Source organism: Oncorhynchus mykiss, chromosome 22, assembly GCF_057628025.1.
Source record: "Oncorhynchus mykiss isolate SJ-2025 chromosome 22, ASM5762802v1, whole genome shotgun sequence".
NCBI classification, from domain to species: domain Eukaryota; kingdom Metazoa; phylum Chordata; class Actinopteri; order Salmoniformes; family Salmonidae; genus Oncorhynchus; species Oncorhynchus mykiss.
Window position 1 is genome coordinate 37,226,714 of NC_143043.1, and position 21,907 is coordinate 37,248,620.

At 41.2% G+C, this 21,907-nt stretch overlaps 1 protein-coding gene across 2 annotated transcripts in view; it reads right to left on the reverse strand.

Annotated features, from left to right (window-relative positions):
- LOC110501764 (ubiquitin-conjugating enzyme E2E 3 (UBC4/5 homolog, yeast)) overlaps positions 1-21,382 on the reverse strand; it is a 53,884-nt gene extending 32,502 nt beyond the window's left edge. Inside the window, exons 1-3 of one of the 2 annotated variants that reach the window (XM_021579537.3) lie at positions 21,115-21,382; positions 19,697-19,916; positions 18,278-18,328 (exon numbers count right to left, since the gene is read on the reverse strand). In XM_021579537.3, the coding sequence (XP_021435212.1) occupies positions 18,278-18,328; positions 19,697-19,905 (260 nt within the window). In that variant the 5' untranslated portion in view covers positions 19,906-19,916; positions 21,115-21,382. Of the gene's footprint in view, positions 1-18,277; positions 18,329-19,696; positions 19,917-20,920 lie in introns of both variants that reach the window. The other variant, XM_021579538.3, reaches the window with a different exon arrangement.
- Positions 21,383-21,907: the final 525 nt, after the last annotated feature.

Below are 21,907 nucleotides of genomic sequence, written 5' to 3' on the forward strand. Positions count from 1 at the left end.
AGTTATTGCCTTTGTGTGTGTGTGTGTGTGTGTGTGTGTGTGTGTGTGTGGGTGTGTGTGTGTGTGTGTGTGTGTGTGTGTGTGTGCCTGTGTGCCTGACTGTGTTTTCCCAAGTGTGTGTGTGTATGCACTCGCGCGTGCTTGTGTGTGTGTGTTTGTGTGCGTCTAAGAACTATCTCTGCTAAGACTTGTTGCTAAGAGATCTGCCAAGACTTTTAATTGTGGATTATGACAAGGCAGACAGCCATGAAAGAGAGCAGCCCTATTCACTTCATCCTGCTATGATACAAAAAGAGAGAGAAAGAGAGAGAGAGAGAGAGCGAGAGAGGGGCACTTCAAAACAGTGTTCTGTTTGAGGCCTGACACGGATGTTGACACGAATGAAATGTTTCTTGTGGAGTTGTGTTTATAAAGTCGTAATTCAAATCCACATTCAACAATGAACAGCTCTGCTCTCCTCTAGACCTCATCAAGTTCATGAACATCTAAGAAGATACCTATTCATTTGAACTTGTTACACCTCCATGAACACGTTTTTAATCAGTAAACATGCCATAACATTGCTGTTTCTAAGTAATTTTCAACATGATTCAAACCTGGCTATATTCTTCATAGAAAATAGACACAAAAACATAAACGGAATAGTCTGGACAAGGTACTGTATCTGTCGTGTCCCTGTGATGCTGTTCTGTGAGACAGTCTTCTGACTCATAAGATATTGGTACAATCATGTGCCATGAATTCTTCACAGGGAAACAGCACACAGAAAATACACATCATGAAAACAAGGAGAGGGAGCGAGTATCCAAACCAGCGTTGTCAAACAATAGGAATTACAGATAAACAGAATGTATCTAGGTTGGATGAGCAAAGTGCACAGTGAGCATGTCATACAAGACAAACTACCGGTGATGATGCACAACAACACCACCACATCCCAGGTCTATTGACAGGTACACAGTGATGAGACAGACGCGGCCCACAGGCCGGCTTCCCTACTGGGGCTCCGTGATTAGATTCAGCTAGCTCAGCATCAGCCGGGCCAGGGGCAGAGAGGAGACTACGTTCCAAATGGCACCCTAGTCCCTATATAGTGAATCATCACACAACCTATGGGTCCTGGTCCAAAGTAGTGCACTACATAGGCAATAGGGTGCTATTTGGGACTCAGCCATGGAGGCTTGGAGGAGGAAAAGAGAAATGCTAATGTAGGAAACGGGCAGGCTTCACTGACAACAACAAGTGCCTGATGTGGAGAGCGGCTCGTTGATAGGCCACTTTGAAAACAGGATGAGCTCTTTTGTCTGATTCAAAGGGAGCCAGGCAGTAAAAAAAAACGGTTAGCCCAATTGGACTAGCGTGTTGTGTAGCTGGTCTTCCCTTTGTGTGTGTGTATGTGTGTGTGTTGAGGAGAAGGGCAGCTGGCCTATGGGTCTGTAGGGTCTGGTCTCTTTTGTCCCGGAGATGTAATGAGATGAGACTCCCTCTCTGGGACCCTTGGCTTTCTATTGTCACCACTACCCGGGCCGCGGCTGGTGTGAAACTGAGTGGTGTGGCCTTGTGCTCTCAGTGTTACAGTGAGGAGCTAGATCTGCCTTCTAAATATCACCTTCTTCCCTATAAAGCGTCTCAGAGTAGGAATGCTGATCTGGGATCAGGTTCTACCCGTCTATATAATCTTATTCATTATGATCTAAAATGAAAAACTGTATCCTGGATCAGCATTCCTAGCTAGCACTCTGTGTGAATACGGACCATGATTGCAAAGGAAAAACACTCAAAAGTGGAAAAGTGAACCACCCACAACTCAGCAACAGAACAGTTGTATGCTGAGAGGCCTGGCCTTTAACCCAAAACGAATAGACTAACAAGGTTAGGTCTCCATGAAATCAGCAGAGAAGGAGGAGAGCGATTGCAAAAGGAAAACAATATCTTGCTGGACAAGAATCCTGGCTTGTCCTTGAATGAAAAAGACACAAAGCCACAAATAGCTGGAGGCGGGAAAAAATAACAGCGATCACAAAGAAATGAGACCTTTATTCTTCCGATCCCTCACCTAGTAGCATTGTGACATGAGGGGGTACTGTATCTCATGCTACATGTTATCTCATGCTACATGTTATCTCATGCTACATATTGTTATCTCATGCTACATATTGTTATCTCATGCTACATATTGTTATCTCATGCTACATATTGTTATCTCATGCTACATGTTGTTATCTCAGGCTACATATTGTTATCTCATGCTACATGTGTGCATTCGTTTGTTTGTGTGTGTGTTATCTGAGGTCTAGGCCAAACGGCCGTGGCATGAAAAGGTTTCTGTTCTCTGTGTTATCAGGCCTGAGTGATGGGCTCTGAGCATAGAAGGGGGAGGGGATCATACTGGGACAGCCAGCCCACTCAGGAGACACTGTAGAGGGGGAAGGGTGAGGAACAGCCAGCCCAGAGCCCACTCCTGAGACATTGGATTTAGACAGAGCAAGGAGCCAGCAGCCTAGCACATTACATTATTACGACATACCTGGGATTTAAAGTTGGATTTACATTAGTAAAATATATGTAGTGAGATCTATCTCTTCAAAATCAGATTTGCAACTTTCTATTTACACTAGGCTTGGATATGGTGTAGCTAAAGCCACATTCCTGCTTCATGTTTGAGTGCAGCTATTGGAATACCGTAAATACCATAGTACAGTGCATTGCGAAAGTATTCGGCCCCCTTGAACTTTGCGACCTTTTGCCACATTTCAGGCTTCAAACATAAAGATATAAAACAATCAAGTCTCCGTATAAATGCACCTGCACTGTGATAGTCTCAGAGGTCCGTTAAAAGCGCAGAGAGCATCATGAAGAACAAGGAACACACCAGGCAGGTCCGAGATACTGTTGTGAAGAAGTTTAAAGACGGATTTGGATACAAAAATATTTCCCAAGCTTTAAACATCCCAAGGAGCACTGTGCAAGCGATAATATTGAAATGGAAGGAGTATCAGACCACTGCAAATCTACCAAGACCTGGCCGTCCCTCTAAACTTTCAGCTCATACAAGGAGAAGACTGATCAGAGATGCAGCCAAGAGGCCCATGATCACTCTTTATGAACTGCAGAGATCTACAGCTGAGGTGGGAGACTCTGTCCATAGGACAACAATCAGTCGTATATTGCACAAATCTGGCCTTTATGGAAGAGTGGCAAGAAGAAAGCCATTTCTTAAAGATATCCATAAAAAGTGTTGTTTAAAGTTTGCCACAAGCCACCTGGGAGACACACCAAACATGTGGAAGAAGGTGCTCTGGTCAGATGAAACCAAAATTGAACTTTTTGGCAACAATGCAAAACGTTATGTTTGGCGTAAAAGCAACACAGCTCATCACACTGAACACACCATCCCCACTGTCAAACATGGTGGTGGCAGCATCATGGTTTGGGCCTGCTTTTCTTCAGCAGGGACAGGGAAGATGGTTAAAATTGATGGGAAGATGGATGGAGCCAAATACAGGACCATTCTGGAAGAAAACCTGGTGGAGTCTGCAAAAGACCTGAGACTGAGACGGAGATTTGTCTTCCAACAAGACAATGATCCAAAACATAAAGCAAAATCTACAATGGAATGGTTCAAAAATAAACATATCCAGGTGTTAGAATGGCCAAGTCAAAGTCCAGACCTGAATCCAATCGAGATTCTGTGGAAAGAACTGAAAACTGCAGTTCACAAATGCTCTCCATCCAACCTCACTGAGCTCGAGCTGTTTTGCAAGGAGGAATGGGAAAAAATGTCAGTCTCTCGATGTGCAAAACTGATAGAGACATACCCCAAGCGACTTACAGCTGTAATCGCAGCAAAAGGTGGCGCTACAAAGTATTAACTTAAGGGGGCTGAATAATTTTGCACGCCCAATTTTTCAGTTTTTGATTTGTTAAAAAAGTTTGAAATATCCAATAAATGTCGTTCCACTTCATGATTGTGTCCCACTTGTTGTTGATTCTTCACAAAAAAATACAGTTTTATATCTTTATGTTTGAAGCCTGAAATGTGGCAAAAGGTCGCAAAGTTCAAGGGGGCCGAATACTTTCGCAATGCACTGTATATAGAAAAACAAAATAAGATAGCAATTCCTGCTATACAGGAGCTTCTTATCTTATTAATTTTTTTGTTTGTTTAACTTTTAAACCTTTTTCTCTCCAATTTTATGATATCCAATTGGTAGTCTTGTTCCATCGCTGCAACTCCCCTACAGACTCAGGAAAGTCGAGAGCTATGAGTACTCTGAAACACAACCCCGCACTGCTTCTTGACACACTGCTCGCTTAACCCGGAAGCCAGCCTTACCAATGGAAACACCGTTCAGCTGCCGACCACCGTCAGCTTGCAGGCGCCCGGCTTGCCACAAGGAGTCGCTAGACTGAGAAGATCACTAGCCGGCTTCCACCCGGTTACGCAACCCTGCACCTTAAGAGGCTGCTGCCCCATATACATAGACTTCGAATCACTGGCCACTTTAATAATGGAACAATAGTCACTTTAATAATGTTTACATACTGCTTTACTCATCTCATTTGTATATACTGTATTCTATTCTACTGTATTTTAGTCAATGCCACTCAGACACCACTCAATCTAATATTTATATATTTCTGAATTCCATTATTTTACTTTTAGATTTGTGTGTATTGTTTTGAATCATTTTTTGACACTACTGGACTTTTGGAGCTAGGAACACAAGCATTTCGCTACACCCGTAATAATATCTGTTAAATATGTGTATGTGACCAATAAAATGTTACTTGATTTTAGAAAACTATGGGACAAAGAAATTTGTTGATATATTTTTAAAGCCTTTCATTTTAAATTTGGCAAATTACTGGTATTAAGTTAAGTTAATTAAGGTCATTCTTGCAGGGACATGTGGTGTGGGAGAGCCATTGTCTTTACATTATACCACTCAGAGGGGGGTATGTGTTGTCTCCTACACTACCTCCGGAGTTAGGCGGGGAGATATCTCTTAAATCTAGATTTAAATCTAGATCTGTCTCTTTAAGATGGCCGCATGCTTCGTGCATATATTATGACAACAATTAGAGATTTTCTTTTTCGTTTTAGGCAACTATTTTTCATCGGTTCGCGCACACAAATAACAGTCATTGGTCAACAGTAGGGATTCTTGAAGTGTTTGTTGTCATTCAACAAGAGACGGCTCGTTTTCATGCACATTGTTTTACTTGAGAAATATTACACCAAACTTAGATGTAAAATTGTGTGACTAAGATCTCCCCAGCAAAACCGTCAAAATGAATGACACATTTCTTGAGTTATCTTAGATTTATTCTGACTACTTTGAGGAAGTGTATACTGGCTACGGTGTCTCAAAACGGACACACTATTGGCACCTTTTCTTGTTTTTCAAGCGAAGGTCTTTTAAGGGAGTATGCGAGCACACTCAGTGGGTTCACCTAGCCAGCCAAACCGAAGAATGCAGCCTTTACATTACACACGTATCTCTCCTGGACCTAGTTTGTAGTGTAGTGTAAAGAGGACACAAAGTCAAAATGATGTCTAAACCCCTTTTATTTCTACAATAAATCTAACCCTAACCTTAACTCTAACCTTAACAACACTGCTAACCCTATGCCCACCATAAACCTTAAATTAAAACCAAAAAGCTAATTTCTGATTTACGATTTAGCCAATTTTGACTTTGTGGCTGTGGAATCTAGTGGAAACCGGATTTAAGGGCGGGGGAGGACAAGCATGACACAGAGATAAAAAATCATTATCTACATTTACCATATCTGGAGGAATTGAAGCAGGACTGGCTTCACATAACATCCAAGACAGAGAACCCTCTCTAAGTAGTTAGAATCTCTCTTGGCTGCCTTTTATAAAATCCCAGGCTTTCATATTCCATTCCCCAAACAGCAATCAGGAATCATTCTTTCATATTATTCACAGGTTAGACACTCTAGTCTTTTTGTAAGCCTATAAAACAAGTTGTTGTAATGCAGTAACATTAACAAGAGAGGAGAGGTTGCTGCAAGGTTGCTAAGTGGTGAGCTAAATAATGTGGATTGGTGTAGCCTAGCGGTTAAGAGCATTGGGCCAGTAACTGAAAGTTTGCTGGTTTGAATCCCTGAGCTGACAAGTTGAAAAAGCTGCTGATGTGCCCTTGACCAAGGCACTTAGTCCTAGTTTCTCTGGATAAGAGCATCTGCTAAATGACTTAATTATAATGGGTTTCCACTGTTGATAAATCCATGAGAGGGAGTGTGCAAGTGGATCCGCAGGATGCAGCTTTTAGTCAGGCACAGATTACAGGACATTCTCCGGGGCTCAGTTTTTCAAAAGTTATTCAGACATTGTCTTTTGAATAGGATTAAATGCATATAAATAGAATTAATAGAATGGACGAATCATTGACTTGAATAGGGACTCCCATTCAATTCATTCTATTTCTATGCATTTAATCTTATCCGATAGCCGAAATCTGGATAAATAGACCACTTTTGAAAGACTAGGACCAGAAGGTCAGACTGTAATCTAAAACACCCTCGTCCCCCTCTGAGACAAGCTAAGTGTAATTAATTCACAAATGACCGAATGCATTAATCAGAAGCATGGCAAGGCTCCACACAGGTGATCTTAATACACTGAATGAATCACTCAGAACATAGGCAACAAACACAACACAGCACATTTCAATAACACATCAAGTGTGTGAGAATGGACGAGGGAGGTGGGGAAACTGGGAAACTGTTCATGCATCTCCGACTGATAACAGATCAATAGCGGTTTGGCGCCTGTTGTTTCCTATATAGAGGTGTGGGAAGGGGCAGACTGATGGGGCACAGGGGACAGGGAGTGTGTGTGAACTGTATGTGCGTGTAGGGTGGTGTCTGTTGGGTCATTTTCTGCCAAAACAAACCCCAGTGGGACTCTGACAGGGTAGGCTCAGCCAGATAAATACTTGTATGTCATCTCAGGAGTAAATGTGTGTTTGAAAGGCAGCCAGCACAGAAGGAAGTTAGAAAGACTACAGAGAGGAAGAGCCAGGACTGGAGTGGACAGCAGTTTTACCTTCGGAAAAGACTGCAGGTACTGTCAGATAATAATACACTTTTATACAACGGGTGGATCTAATCCTGAATGCTGATTAGTTAAATCCACATTCCAGCCGGTGTCTATTCCACAAGTTACCACGGGCTAAATCTATGACGATAAAATGCCTATTTACTCTGTTCCATCTGACTGCGCAATCCACTGTCTCATCAACCCAGCCAGGCAATTTATAAACTTGATCTCCACTATAAAAAGCATCTAGACATTATCTCACATTTCTTTTAGACTAACATTTAGTTTTCAACAACGGAGATTTGTATTAACTTGCTGTCTGTCTCTCCGACATTTTCAACATTGTTTCAATATTCAAATTCGATCTCCAGCTGTCCCATAGTAATGCATGTGTCGGGAGTTGGGATTAAAACAAAGAACTATCAATAGAAAACAGGCAAAACAAAAACAAAATGCAGCTAGTTTGCAATCTTTCCAGCTTCAGTTTGAAGTGATTGTGTTAGCTGTGTCCAAATGAATGTCACTAGAAAACAGCTTAAAGAAACGCAAATGCGCAATGCAAATGCGCTGTTTGACATGACTAAGTTAGCCGTAGTTGGCAAACTAGCAAGCAAGAGATAAAAACGTTACAAGCCAGTATGGCAATGAAACATTTACAACAAACAACTGGGTCTCGTCTATAGATACAGAACAAAAAGACTGAATGACTGGGTCGCGTCTCTGGCAAACGAACCGATAGAATGAACGACCAGCCAGCTTGGGTAGCAACCCTAGATTTCTGTCTGGACTATATCTTGTGGAAGGATGAAATAGTATGAATAAATTCATCTCAATAACATTTTAATTAAAATACAGTGCATTCAGAAAGTATTCAGACCCCTAGACTTTTTCCACATTTTGTTATGTTACAGCCTTTTCCAAAAAGGATTAAATAAACAATTTTCCTCATCAATCTACACAAAATACCCCATAATGACAAAGCGAGAACAGATTTTATTTTTTTTTGCAAAACAGAAATACCTTATTTACATAACTATTCACACCCTTTTCTATGAGACTCGACATTGAGCTCAGGTGCATCCTGTTTCCATTGATCATCCTTTAGATGTTTCTACAACTTGATAGGTAAGATCAATTGATTGGACATAATTTGGGAAGGCACACACCTGTATAAGTTCCCAAAGTTGACAGTGCATGAAACCAAGCCATGAGGTCGAAGGAATTGTAAGTAGAGCTCTGAAACAGGATTGTGTTGAGGCACAGATCTGAGGAATGGTACCAAAAAATCTCTGCAGCATTGAAGGTCCCCAAGAACACTGTGGCCTCCATCATTCTTAAATGGAAGAAGTTTGGAACCACCAAGACTCTTCCTAGAGCTGGCCGCACGGTCAAACTGATACATCTTGGTGGAAGAGCCTTGGTGCTTCTACACCTGCATTGCTTGCTTTTTGGGGTTTTAGGCTGGGTTTCTGTACAGCACTTTGAAATATCAGCTGATAAAAGAAGGGCTATATAAATAAATGCATTTGATTTGATTTGGTCAGGGAGGTGACTAAGAACCCGATGGTCACTCTTGACAGAGCTCCAGAGTTCCTCTGTGGAGATGGGAGAACCTTCTAGAAGAATAACCATCTCTGCAGCACTCCACCAACCAGGCTTTTATGGTAGAGTGGCCAGACGGAAGCCACTCGTCAGTATAAGGAACATAACAGCCCGCTTTGAATATTTTTTTTTTTTAACCTATATTTAAATACGCAAGTCAGTTTAAAGAACACATTCTTATTTACAATGATGGCCTACCCCAGATGACGCTGGGCCAACTGTGCTTGATTTGATACAGCCTGGATTTGATCCAGGGACTGTAGTGACGCCTCTTGCACTGAGATGCAGTGCCTAAGAACGCTGCGCCACTCGGGAGCTTAGAGTTTGCCAAAAGGCACCAAACGACTCTCAGACCATGAGGAACAAGATTCTCTGGTCTGATGAAACCAAGATTGAACTCTTTGGCCTGAATGCCAAGTGACACGTCTGGAGGAAACCTGGCAACATCCCAACGGTGAAGCGTGGTGGTGGCAGCATTATGATGTGGCAATGTTTTTCAGCAGCAGGGACTGGGAGACTAGTCAGGGTAGAGGGAAAGATGAACAGAGCAAAGTACAGAAAGATCCTTGATGAAAACCTGTTCCAGAGCGCTCAGAACCTCAGACTGGGGCAAAGGTTCCCCTTCCAACAGGACAACGACCCTAAGCGCACAGCAAAGACGACACAGGAGTGGCTTAAGGACAAGTCTCTGAGTGTCCTTAAGTGGCCCAGCCAGATCATCTCTGGAGAGACATGAAAATAGCTGTGCTGACAGAGCTTCAGAGGATCTGCAGAGAAGAACAGGAGAAACTCCCCAAATACAGGTGTGAGCTTGTAGTGTCATACCCAAGAAAACTTCATAAACAAGAAAGCTCAAGGCTGTAATAGCTGCCAAAGGTGCTTCAACATAGTACTGAGTAAAGGGTCTGAATACTTCTGTAAATGTATTTTTATTTGAATATGTTGGTAACCTGTTGTATAAAAGTGATAATGCCCTCGAAGCCGGTGTTTGGAGGATATATTGGCACGGTCTGCCGGCCTTCAACATCGTCTCGGGCATTATAACTTAAATAACGCATGGCACTTAGTTTCTATTCAAAGCCACTTACAGTACGGCGAGTGCATGCGATTTTTAGCATGTGTGTACGATCCCAACGGGAATTTAACCCACGACACCACACAAGATCACAGGTATAGTGTTATGACAGGACAGAATAACCTTCTAGCAGTCGTAGGAGTGAAGGGGGGAGGGAGGAGAGTGAAGGGGGGAGTGAAAGGGGGTAGAGTGGAGTGAAGGAGTGAGGAGGGGGCCTACATGTACTGTGGCTTACATGTACATGGAAACAATGTTTCACTGGCTGACCCGTCAGTAATGCAGGGTAGAATGTCCAAGGCGCTCACTACAGCTGAGAAAGTAACAGGGCAGATAACTGCCAGCAGCATGACTATCAACTAATTCTTATTCATATCAGACATGGGCATCAAACCTTAATGACAAGTTCCAGCCTAGAGCTTTCTTTAAACATTTCTTGGAGGTGGATCATCTTGGATGAACAGGACAATGGTAGCAGCATCATATTTCTTCATAGTCCACTCTAAATGCACTGCTTCATCTAGGTGTAATAATGACAAGAGAAATAGAATACTTGTCTATGTTGAGGGGTATGAGTTTCTCTGGTTGACTATGGTCTATATACTTTGAAAAAAAGTTGCTATCTAGAATCTAAAAGGGTTCTTTGGTTGTCCCCATAGGAGAGAACCCTTTGAAGAACAGTTTTTGGTTCCAGGTGGAACCCTTTCAGTTCCAGGTGCATGGAACCTAAAATAGTTCTACCTGGAATGAAAAAAGGCTCTACCTGGAACCAAAAATGGCTGTCCTATGGCGAAACCCATTGGAAACCTTTTTTTCTTTAAGCTCGTAGCATACACACTAACAATGCTTCTTCCCCTGATCTCTTTCTGAACTACAGTAGGCTAAATGCAAAGCAGATCACCAATCACATAACTCATTTACCAATTACATACAAACTAGATTGTATGAATAAATAAATGGAACATGGATAAATAAGAGTAGGCTTTTTCATAATTTTGATAATATCCCTAAATTATTCTTCAACAGTATCCCTCTGGAAACCAGATGATGAAAAGGATTGATGTTTTCCACCTGCTGTTTCCTAATAAGAAGAGAGCTAGGGATGGACAGATGGTGAAATCTACCCCGCCATGCAGAATTAACAATCAATACACAAGACAAGCAAACAACAAGAACAGCTCCAACGTATACATGGACCTAAAGTTGGGAATTTGAACCACACAATTGTATCTTTAACAAAATAATTTCAATTACTGTGTATCCTTTATTTTACCAGGGAAGTCATACTGAGATTGACATCCTCTTTTCAAGTGAGCTGGATATGCAGGGCAGACATAGATGGTTCAATCCATTTTCTAGTGCTGTTGGTGGTTGCTTTTTAAAGTCAGGTGTCTTTAATACTGTATTATAAACCCTCTAGTGTAGTAACCTATTTCACCTCCATCTAGGCCTACCTGTCTACACATCTTTATAGTCAAAATTGCAATGTTAACAACCGACCATAATACAGTCACAAAACCACTACTTTCACACTCTGAGCTTCCCTCCCTCATAAAGAGGAATCTGATAACGATGCATAAAAAGGAGATTGAATATGCTGCCCCCCCACCCCTCTCTCCCCTTCCCCCTCCCTCCTTCTCTCTCTCTGTCTCTCGCTCGCTTCCTCTAACACCTCTCTCTCTCTTTCTCTGCAAATGTATTGATTAGTAGTGTGGCGCTGACATGTAAATCGGACAATTTAAGGGCTACTGACCAATTCTGCTTTTGTGTGTGTTTCTGATCTTTTATTGTACATAATGTTTCCGCCATTGTTTCCTATGACTGAAAAGAGCTTCTGGACATCAGAACAGCGATCACTAACCTCAATTTAGTTGAAGAATTCTACTTCAAGGACTCGGCCGCGCAGGACATACTGCTCATCTGGGACCAGCCCCTAATCCACGACACGCGGAAGAGGAAAAAACTGAGATATAGAGGCCGACATGGGGGCAGCCTGATGAAACTACGGAGGCGAGTAAATAAACCTCCTCTACCCTCTGTTCTATTGGCGAATGTGCAATCATTGGAGAACAAACTAGATGAGCGCAGTTCGAGATTATGCTTCACGGAGTTGTGGCTGAACGAGGACAGAGCGGCAGCGTCTTGTAAACTCAAGGGCGGGGGTGCATGTATCTTTGTTAACAACAGCTGGTGCACGATCTCTAATAATAAGGAAGTCTCGAGGTATTGAATGCCAAACTTAGAATATTGCATGATAAACTGTAGACCATACTATTTACCCAGAGAGTTTACATCTATATTTTTAGTAGCTGTCTACTTACCACCACAAACCGATGCTTTCACTAAGACTGCACTCAACAAGCTAAATAGGGCCATAAACCGACTAGAACATGCTCATCAGAGGTAGCACTCCTAGTGGCCGGTGATTTTAATGCGGGAAAATTGAAATCGGTTTTACCTAATTTCTACCAGCATGTCACCTGTGCAACTTGACGGAAACAAACTCTAGATGACCTTTACTCCACACAAAGAGATGCATACAAAGCTCTCCCTCGCCCTCCATTTGGGAAAACTGACCATAACTATACCCTCCTGATTCCGGCTTACAAGCAAAAACTCAAACAGGAAGTACACTCTAAGAACAAAGGGTTATTCGGCTATCCCCATAGGATAACCCTTTTTGGTTCCTGGTAGAACCCTTTTTGTCTCCAGATATAACTATTTGGGGTTCTATGTAGAACCCTTCTTTGTAAGGCAACGGATTCTACCTAGAACCTTTAACATCCTAAGAACCATTTTTGGAAGAAAGGGTTCTTTGATGATTCTTTGGAAGACAAGAAGCCTTCTACATAGAACCATATATCATATTTCCCAGCATTCTCTATTGTTTGTTTTACTATAATATCTGTATTTGTGTATGTATATTGACTGGATGATACATTTTATGCTACACAAAGATAAATAACATACAGTTTTCTAAACTAATCCAACTGTTAATGATTGGATTTATTGCAACCGTTAAAGAGATGGTTATTCCAGTTTAGATGATTGCGGTAGTCTCAGTATTCAAATCTTCCTTACCATGGCAGTCTTTCTGAATGCAGGTTGCGGGTGATTAAAACATTCCATTTGTTGGATATCGTAACTGGATGGAGTCCAATAGGAATTACACAGCACTTTGCAAGCCACCATTATGTGACTTGCAGGCCTGGTGTGACCTGTAAACCAGGAGATTTCTAACACCCCTGTGTTAGGGTATAACCTGTCCCTCAAAGAAAGGTCTTATGCTATATGTAATTACATTTAAAATGATAATAAGGCTGGTGGAACCGTTCAGAGGGTTCTAGGGAGAACACTCCAAAGATAAAATGGTTCTAACACCATCATTAAGTTTGCCAACGACACGACGATGTCAGGTCTGATCAACGATGACGATGAGACAGCCTACAGGGTGGTGCCAAGACAACAACCTCTCCCTCAACGTCAGTACGCCAAAAGAGCTGATTGTGGACTAGAGGTCAACCGATTATGATTTTTCAGCTCCGATACTGATACCGATTATTGGAGGACCAAAAAAGCTGATACCGATTTATCGGACGATTTTTATACATGTATATATATATTTGTAATAATGACCATTACAACAATACTGAAATAACACTTTTATTTTAACTTAATATTATACATGAATAAAATCTATTTAGTCTCAAATAAATAATGAAACATGTTCAATTTGGTTTAAATAATGCCAAAACAGTGTTGGAGAAGAAAGTAAAAGTGCAATATATGCCATGTAAAAAAGCTAACGTTTAAGTTCCTTGCTCAGAACATGAGAACATATGAAAGCTGGTGGTTCCTTTGAGTCTTCAATATTCCCAGTTAAGAAGTTTTAGGTTGTAGTTATTATAGGAATTTATAGGACTATTTCTCTCTATACCATTTGTATTTCATATACCTTTGACTATTGGATGTTCTTATAAGCACTATAGCATTGACAGCCTAATCTCGGGAGTTGATAGGCTTGAAGTCATAAACAGCGCTGTGCTTCAAGCATTGCGAAGAGCTGCTGGCAAACGCAGTGCTTTTTGAATGAATGCTTATGAGCCTGCTACTGCTACATGTGTAGTTAACTAGTGATTATGTGAAGTTGTATTGTTTTTTATAAGATAAGTTTAATGCAGGCTAGCAACTTACCTTGGCTCCTTGCTGCACTGGTGTAACAGGTGGTCAGCCTGCCGTGCAGTTTCCTCGTGGAATGCAATGTAATCGGCCATAATCGGCGTCCAAAAATGCCGATTCCCAATTGTTATGAAAACTTGAAATCGGCCCTAATTAATCGGCCATCCACATTAATGTAGAAACATATTATATTCTTATTTACAATAAAAGTAACTCCAAAATGACACAATAGATGATTTACCATTAATATCTACTGGGCACAAAATGATCTGGATCACAACCAAAACAAACAGCAAATACATCCTACAAATGTGTAGAGTCACAAGCTTGATGTAGTCATTGCATGCTATGGGTATGGGACCAAATACTTACATTTTTACTACTTTAACACACATATAAGTGAATTTGTCCCAATACTTTTGTTCCCCTAAAATGGGGGGACTATATACAAAATGTGCTGAAATTTCTAAACAGTTCACTCGATATGTATAAAAATACCCTTAAATTAAAGCTAACAGTCTGCATTTCAATCCCATAGTCATTGTATCATTTGCTGGAGTCCCGAGCCCCAAAAATGTAATAAATTGTCAATACTTTTCGAGCTCACTGTATGTCCTTTGATCATAAATATGTATGTTTATGTGTGGTCTGACAAGCAATATTAGTGTTTCTCAGTGGGGAAATATTGGATGATATTGGACGGTAATATACGGTATGTCTGCATTACTATACAATATTATCAGCATAAACAGGGACATAGAAACCAGGATATCCCTCATCCATCAGGTATAATGGGTTAATGATTATTAACCCAGTATTTGGGTTAATGATTAATAAAATATAATATAAAATGTTTATTTTTCCTAGAGGGAATGAGTCACTGGCCAATGTGGACTAGCAGAACACAGACAATGTTTGAATTCATCTGTTTAAGAATGGCATTCAGTCCATTAAGTCTGTATTTCTTAGTGTCAAATTGCAGGTGAGCTTTCACTCAGATTAGTCATTATAATCATTTAATTTGGGGGGTGCTTATATTTGTCCAGTAACACACTTGTGGGTGGACACTTGTACTGTAATGGATATGTGTTTCATTGCAAATCCCAACTCCCCCTGAGACACCTGCTTGGGAGTGGGGTCATGGCCAGGTTCACCATTGTCCAGCGCGCATGGAGCGATTGGGGTTAAGTGCCTTGCTCAAGGGCACAATGACAGATTTGTGTGTGTGGGTATGTGTGCACCTGCGCATGTGTGTTACTTGATAGTTGATAATGCAACCGAACTGACAACAGTGAACTAGGCTAGGTCAAACAACTGAAACCAGATCCAGGTACCTTTTTTCTTTTCCATGATATGTCCAGGCCAGGCAGTGCTGCTGAAATGTGATGCATTATCATCAAATTAATGTAACATCCCAGGCAGCCTCCAGGTAAACAACGCACTGCGGAGACCGAGTTTGTATCCCAAATGGCACCCTATTCCCTATACAGTAAACAACTTTTGACCAGAGCCTCAAATGTAGTGCACTATATAAGGAATAGGTTGCTATTTGGGATGCAACCAGACTGACTGACTGACTGTCCTACTAATTGAAAGGGAAATCATGAGCCAGGGATGGAGCTGATATATAGGCATTGTGGGGTTATTATCTCCTTCTGCTGAGAACACGCACAGGATCAGGGCCCCCCTGTCCATTTTATGATAGCCCTAATGATCTGAAAGGCTAAACTGATCCTACATCAGCACTTCTACTCTGAGAGTGCACAGCGCAGAGCAGAGGATCAGACCATGAAAGGCCATCAAATCCCTGCATTGTCAATGACCATTATCAACATTGTCTCAGGAATCCCCTAGTCGTGCCGCGGCACGATATCGATCCCCCGATTTTCTATTCAGAAGACACACGGTGTGGGCTGGAGCTCACCAATACCGCATTACCACAACAGGAAGCGGAGGAGGAGCACACATTCACCCACAGACATTAAGCCACATCTTGCTGATCAGTGGTCCATGATCCACGTCCTCACAGGGATACAGTGACCTGAGCTGCATCTTAGCAAGGAAGTATTGCATGGCGAAGGTTAACTTAACCGATGCATACATGCAACATCAGCTTTTTAGACAACAGAATGTTTGTGCAAAGTAGTTTCTGATAAATGGCTCTTGACTAAAGGTAGCAGAAACTACATCAACGTCTATGACACCACACACTAGCTGCTTCCAATTTAAAACCACAAATGTGGAGTCAAAGGAATTCATGTCGAATCTTAGTGTGATATTGTTGCAACATGAATCATATCACATGGCGTCTTAAGAGAGGGTCTTTCAAAGGGTCACTGGGCACGGTGAGGTTTGTTTAACAAGGAAATAATTAATGTTTGCAGCCCAATAGAGGGGTGAAGGGGATAGTCTAAAGAATGCCAAAACCCCCCCTTTAAACCCCGGGTCTAGAGAACAAAACAAAGACCATATGTCATAGTGCTGCTTCATGAATAAATCCTAGAAGGAAAATCCCGGGCCAGGGTCAAAGTCATTAGAGCTAACCGACTTCATGAATGAAACACATATTCGAAGGGATAACTCAAACTCAATGCAATCCAAATCATTTGGTCACTGTGTGTAATTTCTCCTTGGTTGTAAACATTTAAAATGCAATAAAAAAAACAGTGAAAATACCCTCTGCCGGTATCTGTGCAACACTGGTTTGATTAAAGAATGATTGCCCCCCCCAGTAAGCAAAGTATTGTAAAGTTTATCAGGTTGCATGACAGCTATTCAATTACAGGAGACTCAAGACTGGCAAAATGTCATTCAAGAATCTTTACCAACAGACCACAAAAACTACCTCCCAAAAACATGTTTCATTAAATAAACAGTAAAAATAATATAAAGCCAAATTCCTCATCAAAAACATAAAACCATACATTCACTAATTAAACAGAATTACACTGAATCTGCAGCATCACATCTGTTTTATAAAACACATACCTATGTCAACTCTGTCATTTAAAAAAAAATGTAACCTTTATTTAACTAGGCAAGTCAGTTGAGAACAAATTCTTATTTACAATGACGGCCTACAACGGCCAAACCCTGATGACGCTGGGCCAATTGTGCGCCACCCTATGGGACTCCCAATCACAGCCGGTTGTGATACAGTCTGGATATAAACACATATCTATGTCAACTCCGATATAAACACATATCTATGTCAACTCCGATATAGACACATATCTATGTCAACTCCGATATAGACACATATCTATGTCAACTCCGATATAAACACATATCTATGTCAACTCCGATATAAACACATATCTATGTCAACTCCGTTATAAACACATATCTATGTCAACTCCGATATAAACACATATCTATGTCAACTCCGTTATAAACACATATCTATATCAACTCCGACATAAACACATATCTATGTCAACTCCGTTATAAACACATATCTATGTCAACTCTGTTATAAACACATACCTATGTCAACTCTGTTATAAACACAAATCTATGTCAACCCCGTTACAAAAGATGGAATATAAGACAGTCTGCGTAAATGCAGCATCTGTTGCATTATTAAAAACATGACAGTGCAAAGACCATAGCTAAACATAAATGATTTAACACATGAAAACCACCACACCAGACTTTCCTCTCTGTCTCTGCATTGAAGCCTAGCATTGAAATAATTTAAATGTCCTATTACGACACTAATACAAATATATCTGCAACAGTTTTGTGTGACAGCGGAACACATAAGATGCAGCCTTAATTAATGCGTCTGCATGCTTCCCAACCGAAACAGTTCGGCAGAGTTTGTGCATATATTATGACTACATTTTTTGGCGTTTTGGTTCGTTTTGGACTTCGGCTAGGGTTTTTACGGCTGTTCGGGTACACAACATTTTTTCTGAAGGCAAGTCGAAGTTCGGAGACGAAGTCCACTCCCCTTCTTCGGTGATTGGTCAACAGTAGAAATTCTTCAATAAAGTCTTTGTTGTCATTCAAAGGGGGACGACTTGTTTTCATGCACATTTTTTCATAGAAAAATACTGCACCAAACATCTTAGTTAGTCAAATTGCACGACTAAGATCTCTTCGGCAAAAACTGCAACATTTATGACAGTTTTCTTGTGTTATCTTAGATTAATTATGACTATTTTGAGGAAGAGGAATCGTTTTTCAAGCGAAGGTCTTTTAAGGGAGGATGCAAGCACACTCCTTCAGTTCGACTAGCACAGTTCGGCTAGGCACCAGCCGACCTGAAGCATGCTGACACCTTTAAGCCTTATCAACAAAAAGAGCATAAACTGAGAATATAAATGAATATGAAATCTTTGCCATACCTGCAGTTAGGTGGTGGATCTAGAGTGATCTCAGCGAGCTCCTTCTGGATTCTGTGGAAGAGAAATGAGACATGTGCTGAAGCTGTGAGAAGAGGGCTGTGAGAGGAGAATGTACAGCACCACACTGGAGGGATGAACAATACACACACTAAAAACACTTTGAAGTCAACAGACTTGTTTCTATCGTGGTCTTTGCTGTCAGAGAGAGAGAGAGAAATGAGAGAGGAAAAGAGAAGCTGTGAGAAGAGAAGAGAGTTTACAGCTCGAGACTAGAGATTTACACTGCCCTCTACCAGCGATGCTCTAACTGCACGCCCCCCCCCCCTTTCTCTCTCTCCGCTCAGCACAGCTAACATGGCTGCTTCCTCTTTGTTCTCCCAGGCAGAACCCGAAGCCCAGAACAGCAAAACTTTCTCTCCTTCGTTACTCCCTGTCCGTTTACCCCAACACAACCCTCTCACCCCCAGCACAAAGCTAGCCCCCTCACCTACCATCCCGCCGCTCATCCACCCATTCCAGTCACTTTTAGCACAAAATATTTTCTTTTAAAGCTTATATGCAAATGAGGTAGCGAGGGAGAGGGAGGGGGGAGGACCTTGGGTATATTTGACAGGGCCTTTAAACAGAGAGCTGAGTAGAGTGCTGTTACTAAAGCCTTATTAACGGTGTGTAAGGGAGAAAAGGGGAGGATTTTGACATACTTGCCACTCAATACATTTGTTTTCTCATCTACTGTTAGTACTTGATTCATTTTTTTAAGACTATCGTGTAGACAAGTCAGTTTCTTTTTGAAGCTCACATAAAATTGCATGCAACTGCTTTATGTGTATTAGTTGGACGTTAAAGTGATCATTCTCCTCGTACCAACACTAAATATAGTTGCATAGGCCTAATAAGAGGAATAGGACATTTGTCCTAAAAATATTTTTGACCATTTTCTCCCCAAACTTAGAAACAGTTTTCTACAACCAAACAAACACAGGTTGCAACACAGGAAAGACATCAACTGTGAGCGTGAAAACACCTATTTTACAATACTCAACCATCACAAGTATGTGAACTCAAAACAATTTATCCTCAGATACGCTAAGTTAGATGTGAACAAGTAATATTAAGTCCTGCTCTGCTCCTGTAGCCTAACTTGACAAACGATGCATATCCAGCGACAATAGACCAATTAACCAAATAAAGGCATTACTATGATAATGTGCTTGCATGGCTTTAGTTTTTAACAATCTTATTTGGCACAGGAACAATAATCATTCAAAAATAAATATCTATCCTTTGTGTCTCAAAGGATTAAAGCATTATAAATGAACCATAAATCATTCATTAGGCTACTCAGTTTAGCAGAAGGATCCTGTAGACTACAGTATCCCTGATTGTAAGAATACAGTGATTATGTAATGAAGACATTACCTTTTAGCACTAGTGGACAACTTGGCGGTAGTCTTGCTAGATAATTTGGTGGGTTTCTTCTGTTGCTGAGGAGGTGTGGGGGGCTGTTGTTTTCTCTCCTCCGCCTCCTCCGGCTCCGGCACCGCCGGGTCTCTCTGGTCCGCATCAGAACTACCACTGCTGGTGCTTGGACTCTCGTCATCTGACCGCCCCTGTCTTTCACTGGACATTTTGATTCCCCCTAAAAACGAAAGACAGAAAAGTTATCAAACTGATCAATGCAATATAGGCTAGCATCTATAGACATATAGCCTTTCACTGGACATATATTTCCCCCCATAAAGAAGAAAAGATAGACACTTTTTAACTGGATCTATCAATGGGATACATACATACAGAGAGAGAGATGCTGCTCATCAGACAGGTAGGTTATCATACCTCAACTTTACATAATTCTCTGGACTGGTAGACCCCTTTTGTGGGTTGGTCTTTGGTTCGTAGCCTACATTAGTATTCATTTCTCAGAGTCTGTGTCCTGCTGTCGACTTACATGGTTGGATGTTGAACATTACCGTCGATTCATCAAAAGTTGTTTATAAACAATAGCTATAGACTATTTATAAATAAAATCCATTAGAGTACTTAATTAAAATTCCTGTCATTTTGAAGGACAAACGATGTTCACGATGTTTCCATAATGGTCACACCACACGCCTATAGCAAGCTAGATGGTTAGATAAGGAGCACCAAATCATTCCATTAGCTCGGTCCAATTGGCTTTGAATAATCCCCCCCACAGAACCGTAACACGAGTGCAAATATTGTTAGGCTACATTATCGCAGCTCATTTGTAGCCTTGTCGTTAATAAAAGCAGGCTCGGATTCAGTCATTGTGACTACTGACTAACGTTACTAGGCTACCTTCGTTTTGTGGTGAGATTCCCGAAGGCTTTATCTGTCAAAAGCCAAGCAATAGGGGAAAACAACACAGAACACTCAAACAGCATACAGTCACCAGCGCACGAATATTGGTTGGGAGAATGCGAATGAAGAGCTGCAGGGAAAACATAATTGCACCTATTTGCAGTAAGGGGGGCTCGCAAGGCATGCAGGCGAGCTAAATAAAACACAGCATGTTTCTCTCACTTTAGGAGAACATTAATCGTATATACCCGACGAATATGAGCATATTGATTATAAGTCATTTGACGCATTCTAAGGAACGATAAATGGTTCGAATCCGACCTTAGAATCCTTTGTAGAACGGAGAGGTTTGTTATGGTAGGAGACACTCCAGTATCAGCATGGTGTACCAACTGATGCATGAAGTCAGTTCCGAGCAAGCTCCCTCTAACACGACAGCGCTGAAAACACCAAATAAGGACGATCTTTCTCCGCCTAACCTAGACTCTCCCGGATCATTGGAGCTTCTTCTTTACCTTTGGCGTGGTCTCGTCTTGATCTGAGACGGGTAGGAGCGTTAAAAATCCGGTGGAAATGGAGCCGGGAAGACGACAAGCTCCGGCCAAGCTGTGGACATTGGAGAATCGGAAGGAAAGGAGATGCTGCAGTACTGGCTTGGAATCCAGGTGGCGCTGGATAGCGAGTGAGTCAATCGTTGCTTTGGGTCCATTGAGTCAAGGGGTTCGTTTTCACTCTCGCTTCCAAATGATGGTCATGGAGCAAACGGCACGAAATCAACTGGCTGTCACTTCTTGCAGTCTTCTGATATTCGTTTGAGTAAGGGAGCACATGTAGGACTATTGTTGTTTTGGAGATTCCAAACAGCAGAGGGGAATTACATAACACAGGTTGGAACAATGCTTGGTATGTTATTATTTACTACAGTTGAATAATTGCCTTGTGAAAGTTTGCTGTGATTATTGCCTTGACTGCAGCTATTCATGGAACGGGAGAAGGGATACATTGTAAATAAACAAGGCTGTAATAGTATATCTTTGGAAAAAATTGAAAGTTGCCAAATACTTGTCAATTTATTACATATATAGGCCAAAAACCTAATGTAATTGTGTTATATCATGGAACATGCATCTATTTTACATGCCATGTTAATAATTCATAGAATATAGTATCATCATAGAATTCATTTAAAATGTTCATCATAATTGGAGAACTGATTTTATTTGAAGTTGCATTTGAATAGGCTACTATAGGTACAGTTCTATTGACTGTTTACAGCACTTTATCATTGACCCATTCATTCAGAGGCAA